Here is a 21,401-nt window from a genome sequence, read left to right as displayed (position 1 = left end):
ATGTTAGAAAACGTGTTTTAGAAAACTGTTTTAATAAATGTCAATAGAAATTGATTAAATTAATCTATGTTGACGGAGTTTAGACAAGATTTTGGCAAAATATCGAACTTTTAAGAAAAGTTCAACTGCAATTTTGAGGGTGGGGGGTGAAGGCTGAAGTGTGACGTCATTTTAGGGAGGGGGTCTGGCTTTTTGTGACGATGTGTGACGGAGGGAAGGGGGCATAAAAATCGTCCAAAAAAGCGTGACGTCATTTAATGGATGCCCCCCCCCCCCCTTTATCTCTACATCGTAGCTTGTACATATAATTATCCTATGCAATATAAACGACGCGCATTCGTAGTAAAATATATATATATATATATATATATATATATATATATATATATATATATATATATATATATATATATATATATATATATATATATATATATATATATATATACTTATATACATACATACATATATATATATATACTTATATACATACATACATATATATATATATATATATATATATATATATATATATATATATATATATATATATATATATATATAAAGAGAGTAACCTACGAAGGGTTTGCCAACTGGCTGGCCAGGTACAACAAAGTATCAGAACTGTTTGGTGCAGCCAATCTGGCACCAAAGTTGTACCAGCAGACGTAGGCGGCCTGGTTCCACGTCATCGTCTGCTTGACCAACGTGTACACGATTTCCTCGTCACAACTGGTGTCCTCGTCTGAAAGACATTTGGTAGAAAGTCGACCAATGATGGTGCTATATGACTCCTTCAAACTTCAAACTCAATCAATAGGTTCATGTCAATTGTTTTGGCTTGAATTTTATTTTAATTATATTTGATAAGGTTTGTTTTTGTAGGTAAACTGCGAGCTTTCACAAAATATACAATATAGGATCAAATGTACTGTCGAATGTGGGATGGGGGTAGGGAGAAATTAGAAAGATGTTTACCTAAAAGTAGTTCACACATATATTTACATATGTGTTAATGTTTTATATTTTATATCAAATGTTCTGTTTTTTTATATTTCTAAATTTGGATTTTTAAAGCTACACCTGTATCTACAGAAGCATATATACATATATACAGTTTTACTATATAGGCCCATGTTATATAAAAATTATATAATATACATAAATATATAATATACATCTATTATATATATATATATATATATATATATATATATATATATATATATATATAGGCGGAGCGAGGGGGTGCGGACCGCTCCGGGTGACACCATTCAGGGGGGTGACACCGAGGCAAAAAATAGCAAAATATATATAGAAAAACTTGAGGGGGTGTGCAAATCGAAAGTTTGAAAATTTGTCCCCGGGAAGGGTCGCTACGCCTCTGGGGGGGGGGTGACACCATTAAGTGCCGCACCGGGTGAGACCCGACCTCGCTACGCCACTGTATATATATATATGTATATAGATATATATATATACATATATACATATATATATATATATATATATATATATATATATATATATATATATATATATATATATATATATATATATAATGTATGTTTGTATGCCTACATTTTGTACTTACAGTCCCCTGAGTAGTATAGAGTTGCTGTGTTCCTGTCTTTAGTTTTACTGTGGGTGTAAGGTAGCAGCACCATCAGGTGTATGTAAGTCATCAGCACCAGCAACTGGGTCCACCTCCAAAGCCGGAACATGTTTTTATTAAATCCACCGGAAATCAATTGATTATTGACTTCTATACTCGGCACATTTGGTTAGGGTTAAATTTCTTAGCGTTAATTTTTTTTCAATCCATTCCATTTATCCTTGTTTAGCCTGCACCTTATCATGCTTCTAAACAGCTATCGGCTATCACATATCATGCTGTAATAATCTGCGAAAAGAATATAATATTATAAAATATTATGGTGAATTTGTTAATAGAAACACAACTGTGTTTCTAAATAAATGGCGAATGTTTGAATATAAACAGACTAGTAGTGTAAAATTATTGTAAAATAACAAAAAAAATATTTTTTTTAAAAAACACAGTGACGCTAGTATTGATGTACTTTTAATGTAGTTGTTGATGTTGTTGGAAAACAAAAGACGCGCGAGTTTGGCCTGAAGGGAAAATCATTTTGTTTTCGAGAGTTGTCGCCTTGTTATGTTTAGAAGTGAAGCGCGGTCTGAGGAAGTAAGGGGTGGGTGGCGCATGCTCAGTGGCGAACTATCGGACACTGGGTTAAAAATATACCTTAATTACTCAGTTGTCTTTTGTTGCCAAATACTCTCATGTATTGGAGAAACAGAAATTTTGTAAACTGGTGAGGAAAACAGATTTCTCATTTAGCAGGCCTACGTGTAACAGTAGGCTCGCGTGTTTGCTGCTGGTACTAAAATCATATCAAATGTGTGGGTAAAAGCATTAAATCGGTAGAGTTATTCAACTATTTAACAACAATATAACACAAGACCACACATACCCTAGCTACATCACTGCTTTGCCATACAGGGCAGCATATACCCTAGCAACGCCACTGCTATGCCATACTAGACAACATTTACCCTAGTTACGTCACTGCTATGCCATACTAGACAACATATACCTTAGCTACGTCACTAACATTTTTAAAAAACTACCAGCGAGCTAATCGTTTTAAAGTCGCACTTCTTAACAAAGTGCTTTTCCTGAGCTTTTACTTGAATAAAAATGTTTTCGCCTAAGGCTTTTTATAAAACCGAGAGGACAGCCATTGAAAAGGCTGCAAATAACAATTACAACAATCGTTCTTGTTCAATGTAACCAGCATAGAATAGTAGCGAAATTATTCGAAAGACAGATAAAAATATTTTTAAAATCATGTACGGTGTGATAAAAATAAATATGGTTATAAAAATCTGACTTGTTTTTGTCGGACTTTACTAAAGTTTGGATATATTTGATGTTTTTAGTATTTTTGGAAACTAAACACAATGTTTAAAAGACAAAATCAATTTTGTTGTTTACATTTTGTCATAAAATGTGCATAAACATGGAATAAATAGGCCATGGGTTTTGAAAAAGTATAATTTTTAATAAAAAAATTGTATCGGCGAAGATTTGTGTACAAACTATTGGAAAGTTAGGTTTTCTGAAGATCAATCACGGAGTTTCAATGCAGCAAATCAATGTTTGTCTTATGAAAGTAAGACTTTAGGTTATAACTAGATGAAAATAAATAGAAATGCATCGTTAAAAACATTAAACTCAAATAATTATTTTTAAGTTCTAAGAATTTGCTGTTTTTCTTCTTAAAATATTTAATATTTGAAATTTTTTCATGTTTATTTTTTTAACGGCCGCTATGATGGCTAAATTGACAAAAAAACACGATTTAATCCATGTCAACAATAAAGATGGAAGGATTCTTGTCAACTTAAGCTACTATGTCATTAAATTCGCAATCTATCACCGCCTCGTTTTCAGCAAAGATCTCCGCCTAAAGCAAACGATAGCGATTAAATATCAGCCACCCATGAAGTAAATGCCAAGTCAGCTGCTTCATTACGAAACTGCATGGAAACGTGACGTCATTGACACCACTCGCCATTATGTCCAACCCTCCCCCTCCCTCCCTCTACAGACACGCGTAACCTAGACAACAGATAATTATCATTCTGCTGGATCATACATCGTTTTGTCATGCACGAGCAAATAAACATTAGAGCTTAAAATTGTAACAGCTAAACCAATAACGGTGTTGTCAACATTTGCACGAACCCAAATACACGTTTTTAATTACATAATGTAATGGCGGTAATATATCTTCGATTAATGTCATACCTTAATGCGATATCTTAATGACATACCAGCACGCCAGACATTGGTGTCGTACAATCATGACGTATTGTCATTCATTCATGTTATATTATCTTACATTCATGAAACAGTGTCGTACATAAATGTCATATTGTCATACACAGATGTCATTCTGGCATTCATGCATGGAATATTGTTATAAATACTTGACATATTGTCATTTAGGGCACACTGTCATATTGTAATGTCATATATTCATGTCACACGTTTGTGTCAAACACTCTAGCTGAAATCCCTAACTTCTTTAAATAAATCATGTGTGATTTATTATGAATTAATTTAAATTGTGACTTTAAATAAACCGGGAGTGATCTCCCCTAAACTTTCTCGAATATTCTTATATAAACCAACAGGGGATGGGAACTCGGGATATAGTTATGATTTTTAATCCATTTTAAATACTTAAACTTTTTAAAATAGAATAGAATCTCATAGAAAAAAGTATTGCGCACCGAGCGAACGCCGAATAAAGATGTTCATAATGATGCGCAATATTATTAATACTTTATAAATTTAGATGCGTTTTTGAGAAATCGGAAATATCGTAAATTAGTACTTCCCGTAAACGGAAATTACTCAAAATTTGACAGAACGAAGAGAATTAGATCTTTTACTTACATGTGAAATTTCATTTATCTATCTGAAATAGTACTCAAGTTATAGGCTTTTGAAAAATTGAAAGTAGAAAAAGTACCACTTCCGGTTGTCGGAAATCGCTCAAAAGTTGATACGGATCTACGATTTTGATATAATACTTATATATGAAATTTCATCAACCTAGCTGTAACGGTACTCAAGTTATCGTGTTTACACACAGACAGACACACAGACACACACACACACACACACACACACACAGACATACGGACAAGATTGCAAAATTATGTTTTTCCGTATCAGTGAGGTGTAAAACGTCGAGATTTGTAAAAATCTCGATTTTTTTTTTTTTGCACGATTACAATACTTTCTCTATACTACGTATATACGAGAAAGTAAAAATGCAAAAATTAATTCGTGTTTTAAACTTAAAGTTCCGGAGCAGTGGTTCTTAACCCTGGGTTCGATCGAACCCCGTGGGTTCGGTAAGTCAGTCTCAGGGGTTCGGCGGAGGTCAAGACACACACCCGACTCATATGGTTCACTATCGGAATGTGTCAGTGTGGACGATAAAAATTATTAAGAAAGGTTCGGTGAATGCGCATATGCAACTGGTGGGGTTCGGTACCCCCAACAACGCTAAGAACCACTGTTCCAGATTTAAGACTACTTCAAACACATACTTAAACATTTGAATTTTTTTACAAAACAACTGACATCAGTTCAGAGAATAGCAGGCGTTAAACACAATCTCATTAGAAACACAATTAAGATTGTCTTAATAACACCATCTTGAGCAAATATTCGGTAAAGTTATGTGTCTCGTGGTCTATGTTTGCCCCCCCCCCCCCCCCCACTGCTAAAAATAGCCTAACCGAAACGACGATCAAGATGAAAAGATAAAAACGGCAATGACTGGGATATTAGCTCTAGATTAGTTGATCTTATTATAGTAGGTACGTTTAAAAATCCACCCCCCTCCCCTTATTTAGACCCAAGTCCTGATGTAACGAAAGAATGATGACGTAGGGCGAGAGAAAACAGAATCGACCAAACGGGTTTAATCGTCCCGATCGCAATCATTGATCTGCCCGTACCGCGACCATTGTGGGCAACAATGAGAGAGTAGATCAGGGTAAACAATGATCATTAATGCCACGGACAACAATGGTAATGAATGGCAAACACGGGCGGGTAAGCCGGAAGTTGTGTCAAATGTGAACATTTATGCATGATCTCCCTTTCTTGACCTTTTGATTCGTCTTCGTGTGCGTAATATATCTTTCGGTCTACACATCCTTGCTTTGTCTGAATAATTATGTCTTCTTCTTCTTTGTCTTTTTTAAATTATCAATGTAGCATAGGCCATTTAAAACGTCATCGTATGCCTTTCTTCCTTTGTTGTATATTACTTCAATTTCTTTCCAATTTTTTTAAAAATAATGTTAATGCCTCTATGCCAGGTTTTTTTAAAGTCTCGCGCTTTGTCTTGGGGGTCGTCCATAAATGACGTCACACTCGTAGGGGGAGGAGGGGGTCCGTAATTTTGTGACGGTGTGTGATGAGGAGGAGAGGGGGGGGGGGGGAGTTCAGATGGTGCGACGTCACACTTTTTCATTATAAAAAAAGCAATATTAGAAAACGAATTTTAGACGTTATTTCGCGGTTTAGAAAACTGTTTTAATAAATTGTAATAGGAATTGATTAAAATACTCTATTTTGAGTTTAGACAAGATTTTGGAAAAATATCGATGTTTAAAAAAAATTTCAACTGCAATTTTGAGGGGGGTTGTAGGCTGAGGTGTGACGTCATTTTAAGGGGGTCTGGCTTTTTGTGACGACGTGTGACGGAGGGGAGGGGGGTGGTAAAAAGGTAAACGGGAAAAAAGTCACAGGAAAAAAACACAGAAAAAAAGTCACAGTTTTTGCTAGGAAAAAAAGTCACAGAAAAAAAGTCACAGTTGAAAAATTTTATCGGAAAAAAAGTCACAGAAATAAAGTCACAGAAAAAAAGTCACAAAAATATTTTTAGAAATATTTTTATTTATTTGTTTAGTATTGTAAAATTGTGTATTTTTATTGTTGTGGGTTGTATTTTTTATAGCATAAATTATTTATAGACGTTAAAAGCATTATGGTTTATAACAATTGTAAGTAAAAATATTCTAATATAATTTACACAACAATCTCAACATTTGTTACGTATTTAGTTAAAAACGCGGTAGAAAATTTAATTATAAAAGAAATTTAGGCCGTAGGCTATTCTCTGGTCGGCCTCTCCTCAGTAGGCATGGTCCGAACATATTTTGTGTTGTTGACGTCATGCGTCAATGACAGCATTTGAACCTTGTCGGCTTTCTGTTTTGATCCTAAGTTTTGTTATGTAATGAGCGTGAAAAATGTGGGCAGTAAAGGTGGTTGAACTAAACATCTAAACATAACTATTGTTGCCATGAGTTGAGGGCAGCAAGTCAGATGAACTTACCGTTTCACGGTAATTTAATGTTGGTATTTAAAAAAAAACAGGATTAAAACCGTGGACTTTGGAGCATTCTATTAAACGCTACTAATCTTAGGTTTAACATAATTACAATCTACATACTTCATACTAAATATTTTTAGATGAATTATAAAAATTACTATGCGTATACAGCCTACACACATTGCATTTAATTAATCCTAAGTTAATTTGAAACCATACAAACATGCATGTAGGTTGTCAATACAGATACCATACAAATCGCAATAATACAATTTTAAAAATAAAATTTCTATTTCGGAGCAGATAAAATATTCTTCTTTTTTTTCTTTACCACGGCATATGGAGGGATAGTGTGGTCAGCACTTTGCCAAGCGACTTAACTTTCCCTGACGTGAGTTAGGTACCCGTCAGAGCTGGGTCGACTCAGGTATCCGAATAATAACATTTCACATTTACAACAATAACAAAAATTGCCCACATGTATCTTCCTACAACAATAACAAAAATTGCCCTTATTTATCTACCTACAACAATACGAAAAAAAATGTTCAAATTTACCTACCTCCAACAATAACATGTAACATTTACCAACCTACAACAATATCAACTGTTTATCACACTTTCCGCTAAAATTTCGTATCTAAAAATAAGAATCCTTTGAAAAAAGAACAAAAGTAGAATTGTTTTTTTTTTTTTAAATTAGATACGACTTTTAAAAAATTCGATTTAAAAACGGTTTTGAATGCTGAAATTGTTTTTTTTTAAAAACCCGTTGAGAAACTCCCTGATGCGTGAATCTGGTGCCGGCTCCTCGTCTGTCTGGCAGCACTGTGCCGGCTTAATCCGGCCGCATAATGCCGGCACGCTCTGTCAGTGCCGAGTCAGGAGAAACTGCCATCATTCAGTGAACCGTGACCGTTGGTTTAACACTGCGAGGCGGGCTGGGGTGGGTGATGTAGAGGGTAAAGGGTGGGGAAGGGTGGGGAGGGGTGCGGCTGCCCTATCTAGTTCTGGTGAGCTCCCCACTGACTACGGACGACTAAAAAAATTGAAATTTAGACGGAGAAGCACCATTTGTATCATCCACTCTACAGCCAGGTACATAGTAGCCAGGTAAGTATTGGAACAGACAGTGCTGTCCATGTTCAACATACCAAGGCCACGCCACTACAGTTCTAGAACAATGTCTAGAACTTCATTAGATACGTTTTTCAAGTTTTCATAAGCACATTCTAGTAGAGGTACGAAATTTAACGTAAAAAACATCAGAACAGATGTATGGTTTACCAAGCCTTATGCACACTATTAAATGTCTAATGCCGACATAATAGTGAGATATCAATTGGTTGAATGTAAAGGCCAATGTTAAGGGATATGTTTAATGTATTTATATTTTTTACATCGTAATTGTTGTTTGTGTTTAATTTATTTTTATGTTTTACATCGTAATTGCAGAGGTGTAGCGACCCTTCCCGGCGTCCGGGGACAAACTTTTCGATTTGCACCCCACCCCCTCAAACTTTCGATTTGCCCCCCCCCCCTTGAGATTTCGATTTGCACCCCCCCCCCTCAAACTTTCGATTTGCACCCCCCTCAACCTTTCAATTTATTTTTCCAACCCATTTTGGCGCCCCCCAGGGGTCGGCGCCCGGGGACATATGTCCCCACCCCCCCCCCCCCTCGCTACGCTACTGCGTAATTGTTGTTTGTTATGTAGGCAAATTTATAACGGGCTACCTTTTATTCTTGAGTTTTTGGAACACAGTTTGACGGTAGTTTTGATGACCGACGGTTGGTCAAATCGATAAGACGCTCTTCTCAGCAGTTGTGAGTTGCGGGTTCGAGCCCTATCTAGCTACACCGTTTTCTCTTTACATTTTGTTTGTACGTTTTTTTCTATTAGGGTGTTCCCTACCACCACCACCCCACCCCCCCCCCCCCCACCCCCCCCAAACCCCACCCCATTCGAGGGGCACTGTACTATTTAAAAAAAAAGTGTCGTAATAAGGTAAAAATAAAGATTTTTAAAAAGTAAAATGACTTCAAAATGAACTCTAACCCGTATCAAACATCAAGTTGATTACGTTCAATTTTAACTTGACGTTTATTTCATCTCACGCGCTTAACTCTAAAGGGAATAGTCAACTCAACTCAACAGTACAAAAAACGTCTGTTTTTTTAATCCAATCACAATCTTTTCTAAAGACGCCGGGTGTTGTTTTAAATGACGTAAGCGGCTTTTTACTCGAGCCTTTGAAAATAAAGTTCCATTGAAATCTGCGCGCGATCGCTCGTTCGTCTAGTGGCAAACGTCAGTCGCGCGCTACATTTAGAACTCTCCAGGTCAAGAAGACGATTAAAAAAAGATTAATCGGTTTTTAAATGAAGTTTTTTAACGTTTCGCCGGTTGCAATAGTGATTTTTACTTTTTGCTATGTGTGATAAATAATGATTTTTTTTCACAGCCTTGTAGTGTGAGTGGTCTAAGTGGTACAGCTGATGAGTTATAATAGGAAGACAAGAGTTCAAATCCTTAGAATCTTCTCAAACGTTTTGTTTCACTTTCATTTAACACGATGAAATTTAACAGAGAGAGAGAGAGAGAGAGAGAGAGAGAGACAGAGAGAGACAGACACACAGACACACAGACACACAGACACACAGACACACAGACACACAGACAGACAGACAGACAGACAGACAGACAGGCAGGCAGACAGGCAGACAGGCAGACAGGCAGACAGGCAGACAGGCAGACAGGCAGACAGACAGGCAGACAGATAGACAGACAGACAGACAGACAGACAGACAGACAGACACGGACGGACGGACAGAAAGACAGACTAGCGTTCTATCGCGAGTCAGAAAATTTTACCAAAGAAGAATGGCTGCTTGACTGACACAATTTGACCCAAAGAAGAACTAACCTGACGGACTGACAATCTGACAGACACGTGACCTAACCCATTGACCTGTCCTCGACATGTACAGAACAGCAGTTTGTCTGACCATAATACACGCTACGCAGGTTAATGCGTTCTTTAGTGCCGTCTGTATCGAGCGATACGACAAGAACCCAAGTCGTTTCGATGTTCATCTGTCACGCTTGATCAACCTCCATAATGTTGTACATTGGGTTGTATGGAAGGTCAACTATTCCAACTAATGTTGTACGTATGGGGGTCAACTAATGTTGTATACTGGGGTGTATGGAAGGTCAATTAATGTTGTATACTGGGCTGTAGGGAGGTCAAAGGTCAACTAATGTTGTATACTGGGCTATATGGAAGGTCAACTAATGTTGTATACTGGGCTGTATGGAAGGTCAACTAATGTTGTACGTATGGGAGGTCAACTAATGTTGTATACTGGGCTGTATGGAAGGTCAATTAATGTTGTATACCGGGCTGTAGGGAGGTCAACTAATGTTGTATACTGAGCTGTATGGAAGGTCAACTAATGTTGTATACTGGGCTGTATGGAAGGTCAACTAATGTTGTACGTATGGGAGGTCAACTAATGTTGTATACTGGGCTGTATGGAAGGTCAACTAATGTTGTACACTGTGATATATGGGAGGTCATCTACCATAATATTGTACATAGGCCTGTATGACTATGATCCTACAACACACGATAAACAAACCTCTAAAATACGACCCCCTAATCAAGTGACAAGTGAACCTACAGTGCATCACCCTACATCACGTGACTGTGACCCTATGTGACATAACCACACATCACGTGATCATTGAACCCCCACGACATGACCCGATACCACACCGAAAATACAGATCCCTTAGGGCCCATAAATCCATCATAAATCATCTTTTTTTTTAAACAGCCCGAAAGCACAACGTATCTAAAAATAGACTGCCTCTTCATGGTTGTGCCGGGTTGGCTAGTATTTGACAGAAATTGATTCGCACCCGTTTGGCAGGTCAAACCCTGGCGACAGCAGGAAATGTTTTCTGTGGTGCCGTTCTGCTGTCTACAACACAGCTCACACCTTCTGTCATCTAAATACATTATTTTGTTTCTTTTCCGTTACAGGGTGCCAGACGGCCATTGCTCGTCGTAACTCATTGTCTGGCAAAGCAACATTTTCAACGTGGATAAATTAGGCTAATTAGCGTTAAGGTTGACGCTAACTTTGTGTTTCTTTCAGGCATAGCTCCGGTGTAGGGACATTGACCCCAGGAGCATATCCAAATCTCCCTACCCCATCCCGGGTAAAATAAAAAAAAATATTATATATTTAGATAGAAAATTAATAATCTTTTCCTTTCGTGCCTAAGATACGCGAGGCAGATGAAGTAGAGTTCATCTGTTTCAATAATCTCTATGCCTCGCCGGCTTTAACTTCTTCCCTTATAATCTAAGTAATTTTTCAATGAAACTGTTCGTAACCCGAACATATGTAGCCTTGGTTGTTCGCAAGCTGAAGCAATCACAAAAATATAATATTTCCTACTTTAGGAAAAAAAATTAAACTAATCTGACTATAATCGATAATTCTCATCAAGCTCCCCCCCCCTTCCCCCACCCCCGCCGCACCCAAACCCTACTAACAGTGTACGCTTCACGCCATCTTTAGCATAAACGATTTATAATCGAACACTTAATCGATGCATTCTTTTTCAATACCAAGGTTCACAAACCACGATCACACGGCTGAACTTTGGTGACAACCCCCGACACACCTTCCCCCCCCCCCCCCCGACCTGCTAGTCACGGCTCAGGGGACGTGTATGGTTTCGTGTGACGTCATGGTGTATCGTGTCAGGGGGACAATGGTTGCCTGCGTTGTCATGACAACGGGAAACGATTATTAATCCCAGTCGAGGGTAGCTGAGATGAACCTGGTGTACTTTAGCCGGCGATTGTTCTAGAAACATCCCGTGACCTTGAGTGTGAGCCGGTGCAGTCTTAGAGCCCCAAGTTGTAGACTTAGCCCAAAGTTGTAGACAGAGCCTCAAGTTGTAGACAGAGCCCCAAGTTGTAGACAGAGCCCCAAGTTGTAGACTTAGCCCAAAGTTGTAGACAGAGCCTCAAGTTGTAGACAGAGCCCCAGTTTGTAGACAGAGCACCAAAATGTAGACAGAGCCCCGGACAGAGCCCCAAGTTGTAGACAGAGCCCCAGGTTGTAGACAGAGCACCAAAATGTAGACAGAGCCCCGGACAGAGCCCCAAGTTGTAGACAGAGCCCCAAGTTGTAGACAGAGCCCCAAGTTGTAGACAGAGCCCCAGACAGAGCCCCTAGTTGTAGACAGAGCCCCAAGTTGTAGACAGAGCCCCAAGTTGTAGACAGAGCCCCAAGTTGTAGACAGAGCCCCTAGTTGTAGACAGAGCCCCAAGTTGTAGACAGCCCCAAGTTGTAGCCAGAGCCCCAAGTTGTAGACAGAACCCCAGACAGGGCCCCAAGTTGTAGACACAGCCCTATACAGAGCCCCAAGTTGTAAACAGAGCCCCAAGTTGTAGATAGGCATTAAATTACATCATATACCCTTCAACATGGAAAATGCGCAACTACAAACTAATTCTACTAATACACTTTCACATTGTCATGTCTCTAAGCTACAATGTTAATGTGGTCATTCTTCGCTGACCTCTTTAATAGTATTTAATGATCAATTTAAATTCACTAGCGCAGTTTTTCATTGTGCAGTTTTCGGTTACAATGTGCTTTATCAAATTTCAATAGAGAATTAGATTATAATTATTTATCCGTTCCTTTGCGGGGTTTGTTTTCAGCGTAGTATGCCCAGGTGGGGAATGAATCATGACCTTGTATGGTGTTCACAGTTTGTGGTTCGAGTCTGTTTGTGATTCATGTCTGAATGGTTGATCAGGCATGAAGTTTTGATGACTATAGGAATATTCAAAGTTGAACAAAGCCGTCTCGTGAAGTCACGTGACGTGGCGGAACCGGTCCGTCTAATATCCAGACCAGGCTGAGGCCGTCCAAATGGCGTTGAGTCTTTACTCCCGAACTGTCGACTAGCATGTCGCCGTCCAACCAACCGTCTATCAAGTTTCAGAAGCCGTCTAAAATTTTATTAACATGAGAGTCTGAGGCCGTCCAAGTTAAATAAATGGCAACGTGCAACCAGATTGTGGCCGTCTAACTGGTGACCAGCTTGTGGCCGTCCAACCGGTGACCAGCTTGTGGCCGTCCAACCAGTGACCAGCTTGTGGCCGTCTAACCAGTGACAAGCTTGTGACTGTATTTCGATAACTACTCAGAGGGTAGAGCCAGCTAAATGTTAAACAAAACCACTAAATCATTGCATTCAATGAGCCAGGGCTTGTCATTCAAAAAACCCCTCTCATAGGATGATACGTGTATCATGGGGGCTTACACTACACACATAACTACTTCAGCCCATCACATATTGAAGATTGCAAGCAATTTTTTTAACTTTAAAAATTTCACACTATACCAGCTTATGTTAATTAATTAAAATTAAAAACTAATTAAATTTTTAAAAAAGCCAAACACAATGTTACTTCCCCTTTTTAATAGTTTTTTTTTCACTTACATAATAAATCAAAGGTAAAATTAAAGTTAAAAAAAAAAGCAATTTCAGTAAAAGAAAAGATCCATATAAAAAATAATAAAGCAGGCATCTACAACGTGTAGATTACAGGCCAGATGTGGTTGTTGGGACCAATATACAGTTATTTAATTATCAATTCATTATTTGTAGAAAACTTGAGTTGAACAGGGGAGGCAAAAATTGCACAACATTTATTTTTATGGTGTTTTTGTTAAGTATAGCAGCTTGATTTATATTTATTTTTTATATTTATTTTAAAACGATTAATAATTAAAAAGGCCACATGTCTAGGCTGTAAATGTAAAAACTTTAGCTGAGTATGAGAAATGCCTGTATCTTGTATTAGTTCAAGTTCCTGAATATTTTAAAAGCAGATATTTTTAACCATTTATTTTACCAGACCAAGCATTATATTTTTTAATTCAGCTGGTCATTCAGAGGCAGAATAGTCTTACAAAAATCATGTTGAACTACCTCCATTAAATTGTCTTACAAAAGTTATAGAACTCCTCGACAGTGCTCTTGGCCCACTTCCTACAAAACTCTTCGTCTGGCAAACTGCCGAGGACTGCCAGCGGGACAAAGTTCTCTAGCCGCGGGTTGTACTGGTCGCGGTTCAGTGACACCAGGAACAGGTGGCGGTTTTTGATGATGAACAACCGGGTGTCCAGAATATCTGGCCACATCAGCAGCTGCCGGTGTGATATCTGCATGGTGTTGTGGAGGTAGTCGAAGGTCTTGAACAGCTGATTTTTATCTGGGAACATGGAATACTTCATACAGCTGTTTGTTAATCAAACAACATATATTTCCTTATTTAAATACCAAATGAACATTTTTTAAATATTTTTTTGTCTAAAACAGTCTGCATCTACATTTATAATTTCAAAATGGTTTATTTTTGTGAAAAAAAGATGTTTGATGTTGATTAGTATGCCTCAGGATCTTGTGGCTGTATATGGACATAGCAAATATATACACATACACATATTGTGATGTAAAAAACCATGTCACAGCACCTTTACATTTCACGAACTACTGCAGAGTACCTAATAAAACTGAGCTTGCTCACATGACATCCTATAATAACAAGTACTCAAACCCAGATACTGACTTTCTACCCCCATTGGCTGTATGATTCAATCAGAGTAAAACCCAACCACACCCTTTGTGAGAGTGGGGGTGAATAATGAAGCGATCCATCACACAAGTCCAATTCAAGATGTTCTATAACTAAGCTATAGTCTGTTTCTACCATCTTCCCTGTCATCACACCCTTACTGTTCTGACCACACACTCACCAACCCCCACGCCCCACACACTGCTTACATTGGCTACTTACCAGATAAATATAACCTGGGGCAGGTCAATAAAATTTGCTTAAGCTCATAATCCGTGAACCCAAGGAATTCTTTTATGTGAAACCGTACATCCTAAGACAGAAAGAATTTTTTTTTTTTTAAATATTTTGAAAAAAAAAATAGATTTTATTAAAACTCATAGATAAAAAAAATTCATCCTATTTTAATATTGATTGTTGACATATTTTGTGGGTGTTTACCTCAGTCTTTATTGTTCATATATTTTATAGGTAATTGCCAATTGACAAGGTTAAGATATCCCACTTAAATAACAAGTTGTGAATTGATTTTTATTGTAACTTAAAAAATTATTTAGAATTTCAATAGGAGTCTACAATCCTAAATGTAAACTACTAAGCTGAGTTAAGAAGAAACTTAGAACTTAGATTAACATGTAGGCTATAGCTTTTACAACATAAATTTAAAAATACAAACGTAATTCTTACAGCAATTAATTCTTTCCTCCAAACTAAAATCTTGGGGAAATCAATGGAGACTTTTCGAAGTTCAGCATCTAAAAAAAGGGAACAAATATTTTGCTCAAATCAAGCCAGCAGACAATGTTGGCAACACTGTATTTTTAACAAAACATTTTTGTAAGTTCTTTTTCTAATTTAATTTCAATAAAAATAATAACATTTTATGTCTACAATCAGTTGATTTTTATCACTACATAAAAATAAATTAGCATAAAATTATCATATAAAGTAATTATTTCAAGCATGCTAATTTTATTTTCTTTATGGTATGTTTACTATTTTTTTTAAATGAAGAAAACCTATAAATACCAGTTAGTTGAAATGCATTTTGTAAAAACGCAAACTTCTCATCCATCCTATAGGAATTCATCAATAATAGAATAGGGCAGTGGACCACCATTTTGACCACTTCCTCCAATTTGAATTTCTTGTGAATTAAGTACCTAGACAAAAGAAAGGTAAAGTTGAAAATTCTGGTTGCAATATATTAATTCATCTGTATGGAAATTATGCAAAAGAAATACTAAAATAAAATAAAAACAAAAGTCAGATGATTATGATATTCCTTACAAGGTTAGTGTGAACTGCTCACTTATCAACACAACAGATTTCAATGGTTAAACTACTCGTCAGCATAGCCAGGCATAGAATTAACATATTCATAACCAGTCACAACTCACAATGACTCAACTTAGGGCTTATCATCAAAACTAGTCGCAAAATCAACATAGCAAGTGAGAGTATCAGCATAGGCAGACACAAATCCACTATGTAATTATTGAGATACCCACCATCAACATACTCAGCTGCGAAAACCTCTAGCTCTTACTTAACACAACATGTAAACAAAAGGAAGTAGAGCCTATATCACCCACCCAACTCTGAGCTCCAAGTCAGAAACATTCTCCTTAAACAGCAAGGGGTTTTTGGTGAAAACATCGCCCATTGACTCTTTTGGGATACCCATAAACGCCAGAAACCTCAACATAGGCAAAATATCTTTGTCAAAGTTAGCTTTTATCAAAAGCTCTGCAATGCGTTTGTGCTGTTGAAAGAAAAAGAATAAATTATGTTTTAACAGTTAAAAAATCTTGTTCATTACCATAATCAAATATTTGTACTGTAAGCAAGCAGATAAAGTTAGTTCAACAACAAAGACTGACCCATAGTTTAGGAACAGAATTAATATTCTAATATAAATATGGCTAATCAACAACAAATTAAATGACTACATTGCAAGTTCACCTTTTGAACTTTGTCCAAATTGACCCCAATCTTGACCAGATTTTGCAAAGTCTTAGATCTGGCTACATAAGGCACAATGTTGAAAGCTGACCGAGACAGCTCTGGTAAGCTTAAATCATCAACAGAAACTTTCTTTACAACTGCTGGAATAAATATGTACTCACTTTTAGACCAAACAAAAATGGTTAATATAGTTAGCTTTTAACATTAAAAAAAAAACTAGTAAGAAACTAAAACACAGGTATAACAAAAACGATCTGCAAAAAACAAAATTATATAATTAGTTTATAGAAAAATGGAATCTCATTTAGATCTTATGGGCTGAGTGGTAGAGCATTGATTGCTATTCTGAATGTCTGGAGTTCAGATCTTAGCCCAGACTCATGATGATGGCTGTAGTCCACCCAGCTCTGATGGGTACCTGAATCAAGTTAGTAAAGTAAAGGTGGCTGGGCATAGCACTGACTACATTATCCCTTCATATGCCAAAGTCGTATGCACTATGGTCTTTTGGTCTGAATGGGGATCTTTACATTTAGATCTTAATTTTATTTTGTGTGATGTCTAAAATAAATAAACTGAGATCTCATATTCCCAGTGAACATATTCATATTGTCATTATTTCTGCATAGATGTTTTTAGTTGCAGTGCTGAAATTACACTGTATATTATTGTTATTACTCATTAAATAATAAACCCTTACCTTTGTCATTTGGATCATGTTGCAATCCATACACTCCTTCTTCTTGAAAGATTTTAGCAAAGTCTTCTTCCTTGACATCTGACCAAGCTGGCACTGACATATTGTAAGATACATCTTTTTCTTCACTCATATTATCATGAGCAGCAAATTCAAGGCCTTTACCTGCCCTGTCAGTACTTTCAACAGTGCTCAGTCTATGCTGACCCCTGTAGGATCTAATAAAAAAATTTCCCACAATAGACTGTTTCTGGAGGTAATTACAACTTTTATGAAAATCCAAAAAGCCTCTCAGACTAGACAATGATTTGTGGCTTATTTTCCGCAGACCATCATCAATTCTTGAAGAACTGAATACAAAGGTTTTATCATCAGAAAAACCACTGTGCATTGTTTTACAATGTCCACAAACGTATTTAACTTTTAAACCTAATGATGAACACAATGATTTCTCAATGCCTGCCGTCTGTGGGTATTCCTCTGGACTATGTGTGCCCGTACATGTGTGTATAAACTGTTTTTTTGTACACCGGGGTAACAACTTTTGGAAATCAAATATGTGTTGTTGGCATCTAGATACACAGAACAAGGTTAAATTGTTGTGAAAACTAGACTTGAACAGCGAGGCCATATTCAATGATACTGTTTTGCTTGAGGTTTCAAATCTGTTTGAAGAAATATGTAGGTATTATAACTACAGTTTAGAAGGAGACATTATCTAGGTAAATCTATACTTTAATTCAACTGTTAGTGTAGTATAAAATTTTGGCACCTCTAAATTTAAAATTGTATTGTAGGTCTAATTTTATTATAAAATTATAGATATCTTTTTCAAATTGTATAGGCTATGTTAAGGGCTCATCCATAAATACTAAATAATCGCCTAATAATAGGCCTAAATGATAGAATCTAGTACGCTTTTTTTATATTTTTTACAGCCCACCCCCCCCCCCCCCCCCCCCCCACATCACCCCTGATTGAGTCCCACTGACACCCATCAGGATCACAAAAAGCTAAGTCCTCACCCCTAAAAAATGTCACACCTATAAGGACTAAGATTAAGTAATAAGTAATATACAACCATTTCTCAAATAGGCCTAAAGCACTAAAGTGTTTTTAAAATGCAACAAATAAAGTAATAGAATCTAGAATTTAGGCCTAATAATTATAATACTAATAATAAATTAAAGTCACTTATTAAAGTAAAGAGTAAAACTAGTGTCATCAAACTTCTTCAGTAGGCTACTGAGTGTAGACTGTAGAGTGTAGTGTGTAGACTGTAGAGTGTAGACTGTAGATCTCTAGTGACTCTAGTCAACTCTAGTGACTAGTGTGTAGTCAGTAGTCAGTAGTGTAAGTGTGTAGTGTAGTCGATACTACTATAAAAATAAATAGATCTATATAGATAGGCCGTTCGAATTCACAGCTTCCGGGTTTGTTGTTTTGAAGCCATCTCACGGCTCATGCGCTTACCAAAAATGGCGACCAGTTTCGCTTTCACTAATGGGTAGAGCGATAAAACTAATGATTACGAAGCCATCGTTAATTTAAGAAATCGGAACTATCCGTTTCTATTTAAGTCTGTTATTTAAGAATTGTCGGATCTACTTTTGGCCTAATTTCTATGTTTGTCTCGCAAGCGGCGCCTTAGTGAAAGTAGCTCTATATAATTCTTATCTTTCGAATCAAATAACTATAAAATACCGCAGGTATTTTTAACCAGACTATTGCTATTTTTTACTTGAAAGCATTAATTTTACACACGTTACAATAAACTGGTAATAATTTATGGTAGGCATGAGATATGCTCTGTAAGAATAATAATGCCATTTTATTATAATCTTTTTTGGTGAACACGAAGTGCGGGAAAATGTGTGACGCGCAAGAATCCAATCATTCGGCTAGATTTATGACTGTTTTTTATGTCACACCTAAAAATAGAATGTTTACGCTTTCTTCATTGATGATCGTTTTCATTATGTTTTTAAACTGAAAGTATGAATTATTAGTTAGATTTCAGGTTTTGTAACTTGGTATACTTACCCTTTATCAAAATTAAAAGCATAGCATGCTGATTGTGAACAAATATAGTCATAAAACACAAATATAAAGTTACAAACAATGCGATGTCGGGATGTGCCACACCCCCTCAAGAAAACACGTGTTTATTAAGCTGTTTATCTCACTTTACAACAGTAATTAAAATTAATTTTCAAATTTTTATCACTTATTGGGTAAGATTAAGCACATATTTACTAAAAATGAAAAAAAAACAAAAGCAAATTCTGTTTTAATGAAGGTCACGGGTCAAGTTTTTTTTCCTTCTGTTATGTTCAGTGGAGGGTGCCACAGGCTGACCTGACTTTGGAATTTTTTTCAGTAATAATGACTTTGCACAGAAAGTTAAAATATGCTAAATTGGCTTAGTTTACTAGTGTGCAAGCTATTATTGATACATTTTTAATAAAAAAAATCATTCTGTAATTCTCATCAAAAAGCCTAATATAGATCTAGTATTATATAGACTACGGAGTCTAACGAAAGGTAAAATCAAAACAAATTATTTAGAATACATCTAGATTCTAGATCTACTAAAATTATATTTAATATTTACTAGAGGCTTATCATTAAACTAAAATACTAACTTAACTAAAATACTCAAACAGCAATGTCACACATATTTTTTACTCTTTCGCAAAATTTATTCCATGTTTTTATTTTTGTAAAATTTTTAAAATAGAGATCAATATAGTTTATTTGGCACGAGCTAATTAATTAATTATTCATTGTTTCATACGATTATGATTAGGTGTTGTTCAGTTAAGCCAAATAAATTGTATTACAACATTTCATAAAATATGATGATAGGTTTAATGAGCTTAAAGCTAAGTAAGTTGTTTAAATATATTGTTAATCTATTAATCATGTTAACATTTTGTCCCATTTTATTTTGAGTAGCAGTTTTACTTTTCTAGATCTAGACCTCTTAACAACAACATCGCTTACAAATGGCTGCCGAAGAATCATTTTTTGAATTTATGGAATCACAAAACGATAAATTTGTTAGCATAATCATTAAATTGCAAGTGAGTATAGTTTTTCTATTGTAAACCCAAAATGAATAATTACTTGTTGTTTTTAAGTCATACAATTTATTTAGGTTGTAATTTACTTAACTTTTATTACTTTTAAACTTTTAACAGTTAGCCTAACTACTTTGTTTTTATAGTTAGAATACTAAGAATAGTTAGATCTAGATCTAGTTTACTAATTAGATTCTAGTAGTAGAAGGCAGCAGTGGGCTACATGTGATTTGTTAGTATGTGACATTAACAAGCTTTTAAGGTGGCTGGGGAAAATAAGAAATTTAATTTAACATTACAGATTTCTTATTGCATTTTCTGTTTTTAAAAAAATCTGTTAAGTTATAGTCTATGTTGACAATTCACTAATTATCTTGCCTTGCACAGGCTATCATTCGTGGAAAGTGTGTCAGAAAGCAATTGAATGAGTTACGAAGTCTTTATGAAAATATATCAAAAGATATTGATGGTCAAGGAATGGAAGTTGTGTGGTCAAGAAATTCCTTATCTTTGCCAGTGGTGAAGAAAGGATGTGCAGCACACCCAGCTAAAGATTTCAAGAACAGTTCATGTGATCACAATTCTAAATCCTTCCAAAGATCTGTGGCCAGTTTTGTAGCCCCAACTCATCAATCACACCAAGAGTCACAGACTCCCCACCCTCTTTGCGACCTGTCAGAAAATGGAAATAAAGATAAACAAACAGTTCATTCAATCATCTCAAGAGAAGTTCAGACAGAATACACAGAACCCACAGTGGCTGGTGCTCAGAGTGAGAAAGAAACTGGACTTCTTAAAAAAGATCATATTATATTGTCTGCTGAAAGAGATTTACCTAAGCATTTTGCCACCAGTGATGTTCAAGATGAAGAAGTTGAAAATATAAACAGTCATCCAGCTTCAGAATGTTCTGGTAGAAAACTTTAAATTTATTCATTGTTAAATTAAAATTAGCGATTACTTATGTTTAATTACTTTCATAAACTGACTACGTGGTTCAAATAATGAGAGAAATGTTTTGTTA

The 21,401-nt window shown here is 36.2% G+C and overlaps 2 protein-coding genes across 3 annotated transcripts; one reads left to right on the top strand and one right to left on the bottom strand.

Moving 5' to 3' along the window:
* Window positions 1-13,493: 13,493 nt before the first annotated feature.
* On the bottom strand, window positions 13,494-17,953 carry LOC131955891 (transcription termination factor 3, mitochondrial-like). 2 transcript variants are annotated; one of them, XM_059320188.1, is made up of 7 exons: window positions 17,298-17,953; window positions 16,595-16,734; window positions 16,225-16,394; window positions 15,659-15,792; window positions 15,317-15,384; window positions 14,852-14,942; window positions 13,494-14,266 (listed from the first exon to the last, which is right to left on the bottom strand). In XM_059320188.1, the coding sequence occupies exons 1-7, from the start codon at window positions 17,923-17,925 to the stop codon at window positions 13,989-13,991; spliced, it is 1,509 nt and encodes a 502-aa protein (XP_059176171.1). In that variant the 5' UTR covers window positions 17,926-17,953; the 3' UTR covers window positions 13,494-13,988. The 2 variants fall into 2 exon arrangements, with proteins under 2 accessions (XP_059176171.1, XP_059176170.1); XM_059320187.1 differs by having other exon boundaries at window positions 13,496-14,266; window positions 16,595-16,737.
* Window positions 17,954-20,274: 2,321 nt separating this feature from the next.
* On the top strand, window positions 20,275-21,304 carry LOC131955874 (uncharacterized). Its single transcript, XM_059320172.1, has 2 exons — window positions 20,275-20,380; window positions 20,765-21,304. The coding sequence occupies exons 1-2, from the start codon at window positions 20,303-20,305 to the stop codon at window positions 21,302-21,304; spliced, it is 618 nt and encodes a 205-aa protein (XP_059176155.1). The 5' UTR covers window positions 20,275-20,302.
* The last annotated feature ends 97 nt before the right edge of the window (window positions 21,305-21,401 follow it).

Source organism: Physella acuta, unplaced genomic scaffold (genome assembly GCF_028476545.2).
Source record: "Physella acuta isolate Inbredline_101_S28 unplaced genomic scaffold, ASM2847654v3 ptg001112l, whole genome shotgun sequence".
NCBI classification, from domain to species: Eukaryota; Metazoa; Mollusca; class Gastropoda; family Physidae; genus Physella; species Physella acuta.
Note: the sequence above shows the minus strand (reverse complement) of the source record. Positions and strands in the feature narration are given on the sequence as shown.

Coding starts and splice junctions, on each gene's coding strand:
- LOC131955891 (XM_059320187.1), bottom strand. CDS start 17,925: ATGGCCTCGCTGTTCAAGTCTAGTTTTCACAACAATTTAACCTTGTTC. Junction 15,385..15,658: donor AAATGCATTTCAACTAACTG/GTATTTATAGGT, acceptor CCCTTTTTTTAG/ATGCTGAACTTCGAAAAGTC. Junction 14,267..14,851: donor CCCCAGGTTATATTTATCTG/GTAAGTAGCCAA, acceptor CCATGTTCCCAG/ATAAAAATCAGCTGTTCAAG.
- LOC131955874 (XM_059320172.1), top strand. CDS start 20,303: ATGGCTGCCGAAGAATCATTTTTTGAATTTATGGAATCACAAAACGAT. Junction 20,381..20,764: donor GCATAATCATTAAATTGCAA/GTGAGTATAGTT, acceptor TGCCTTGCACAG/GCTATCATTCGTGGAAAGTG.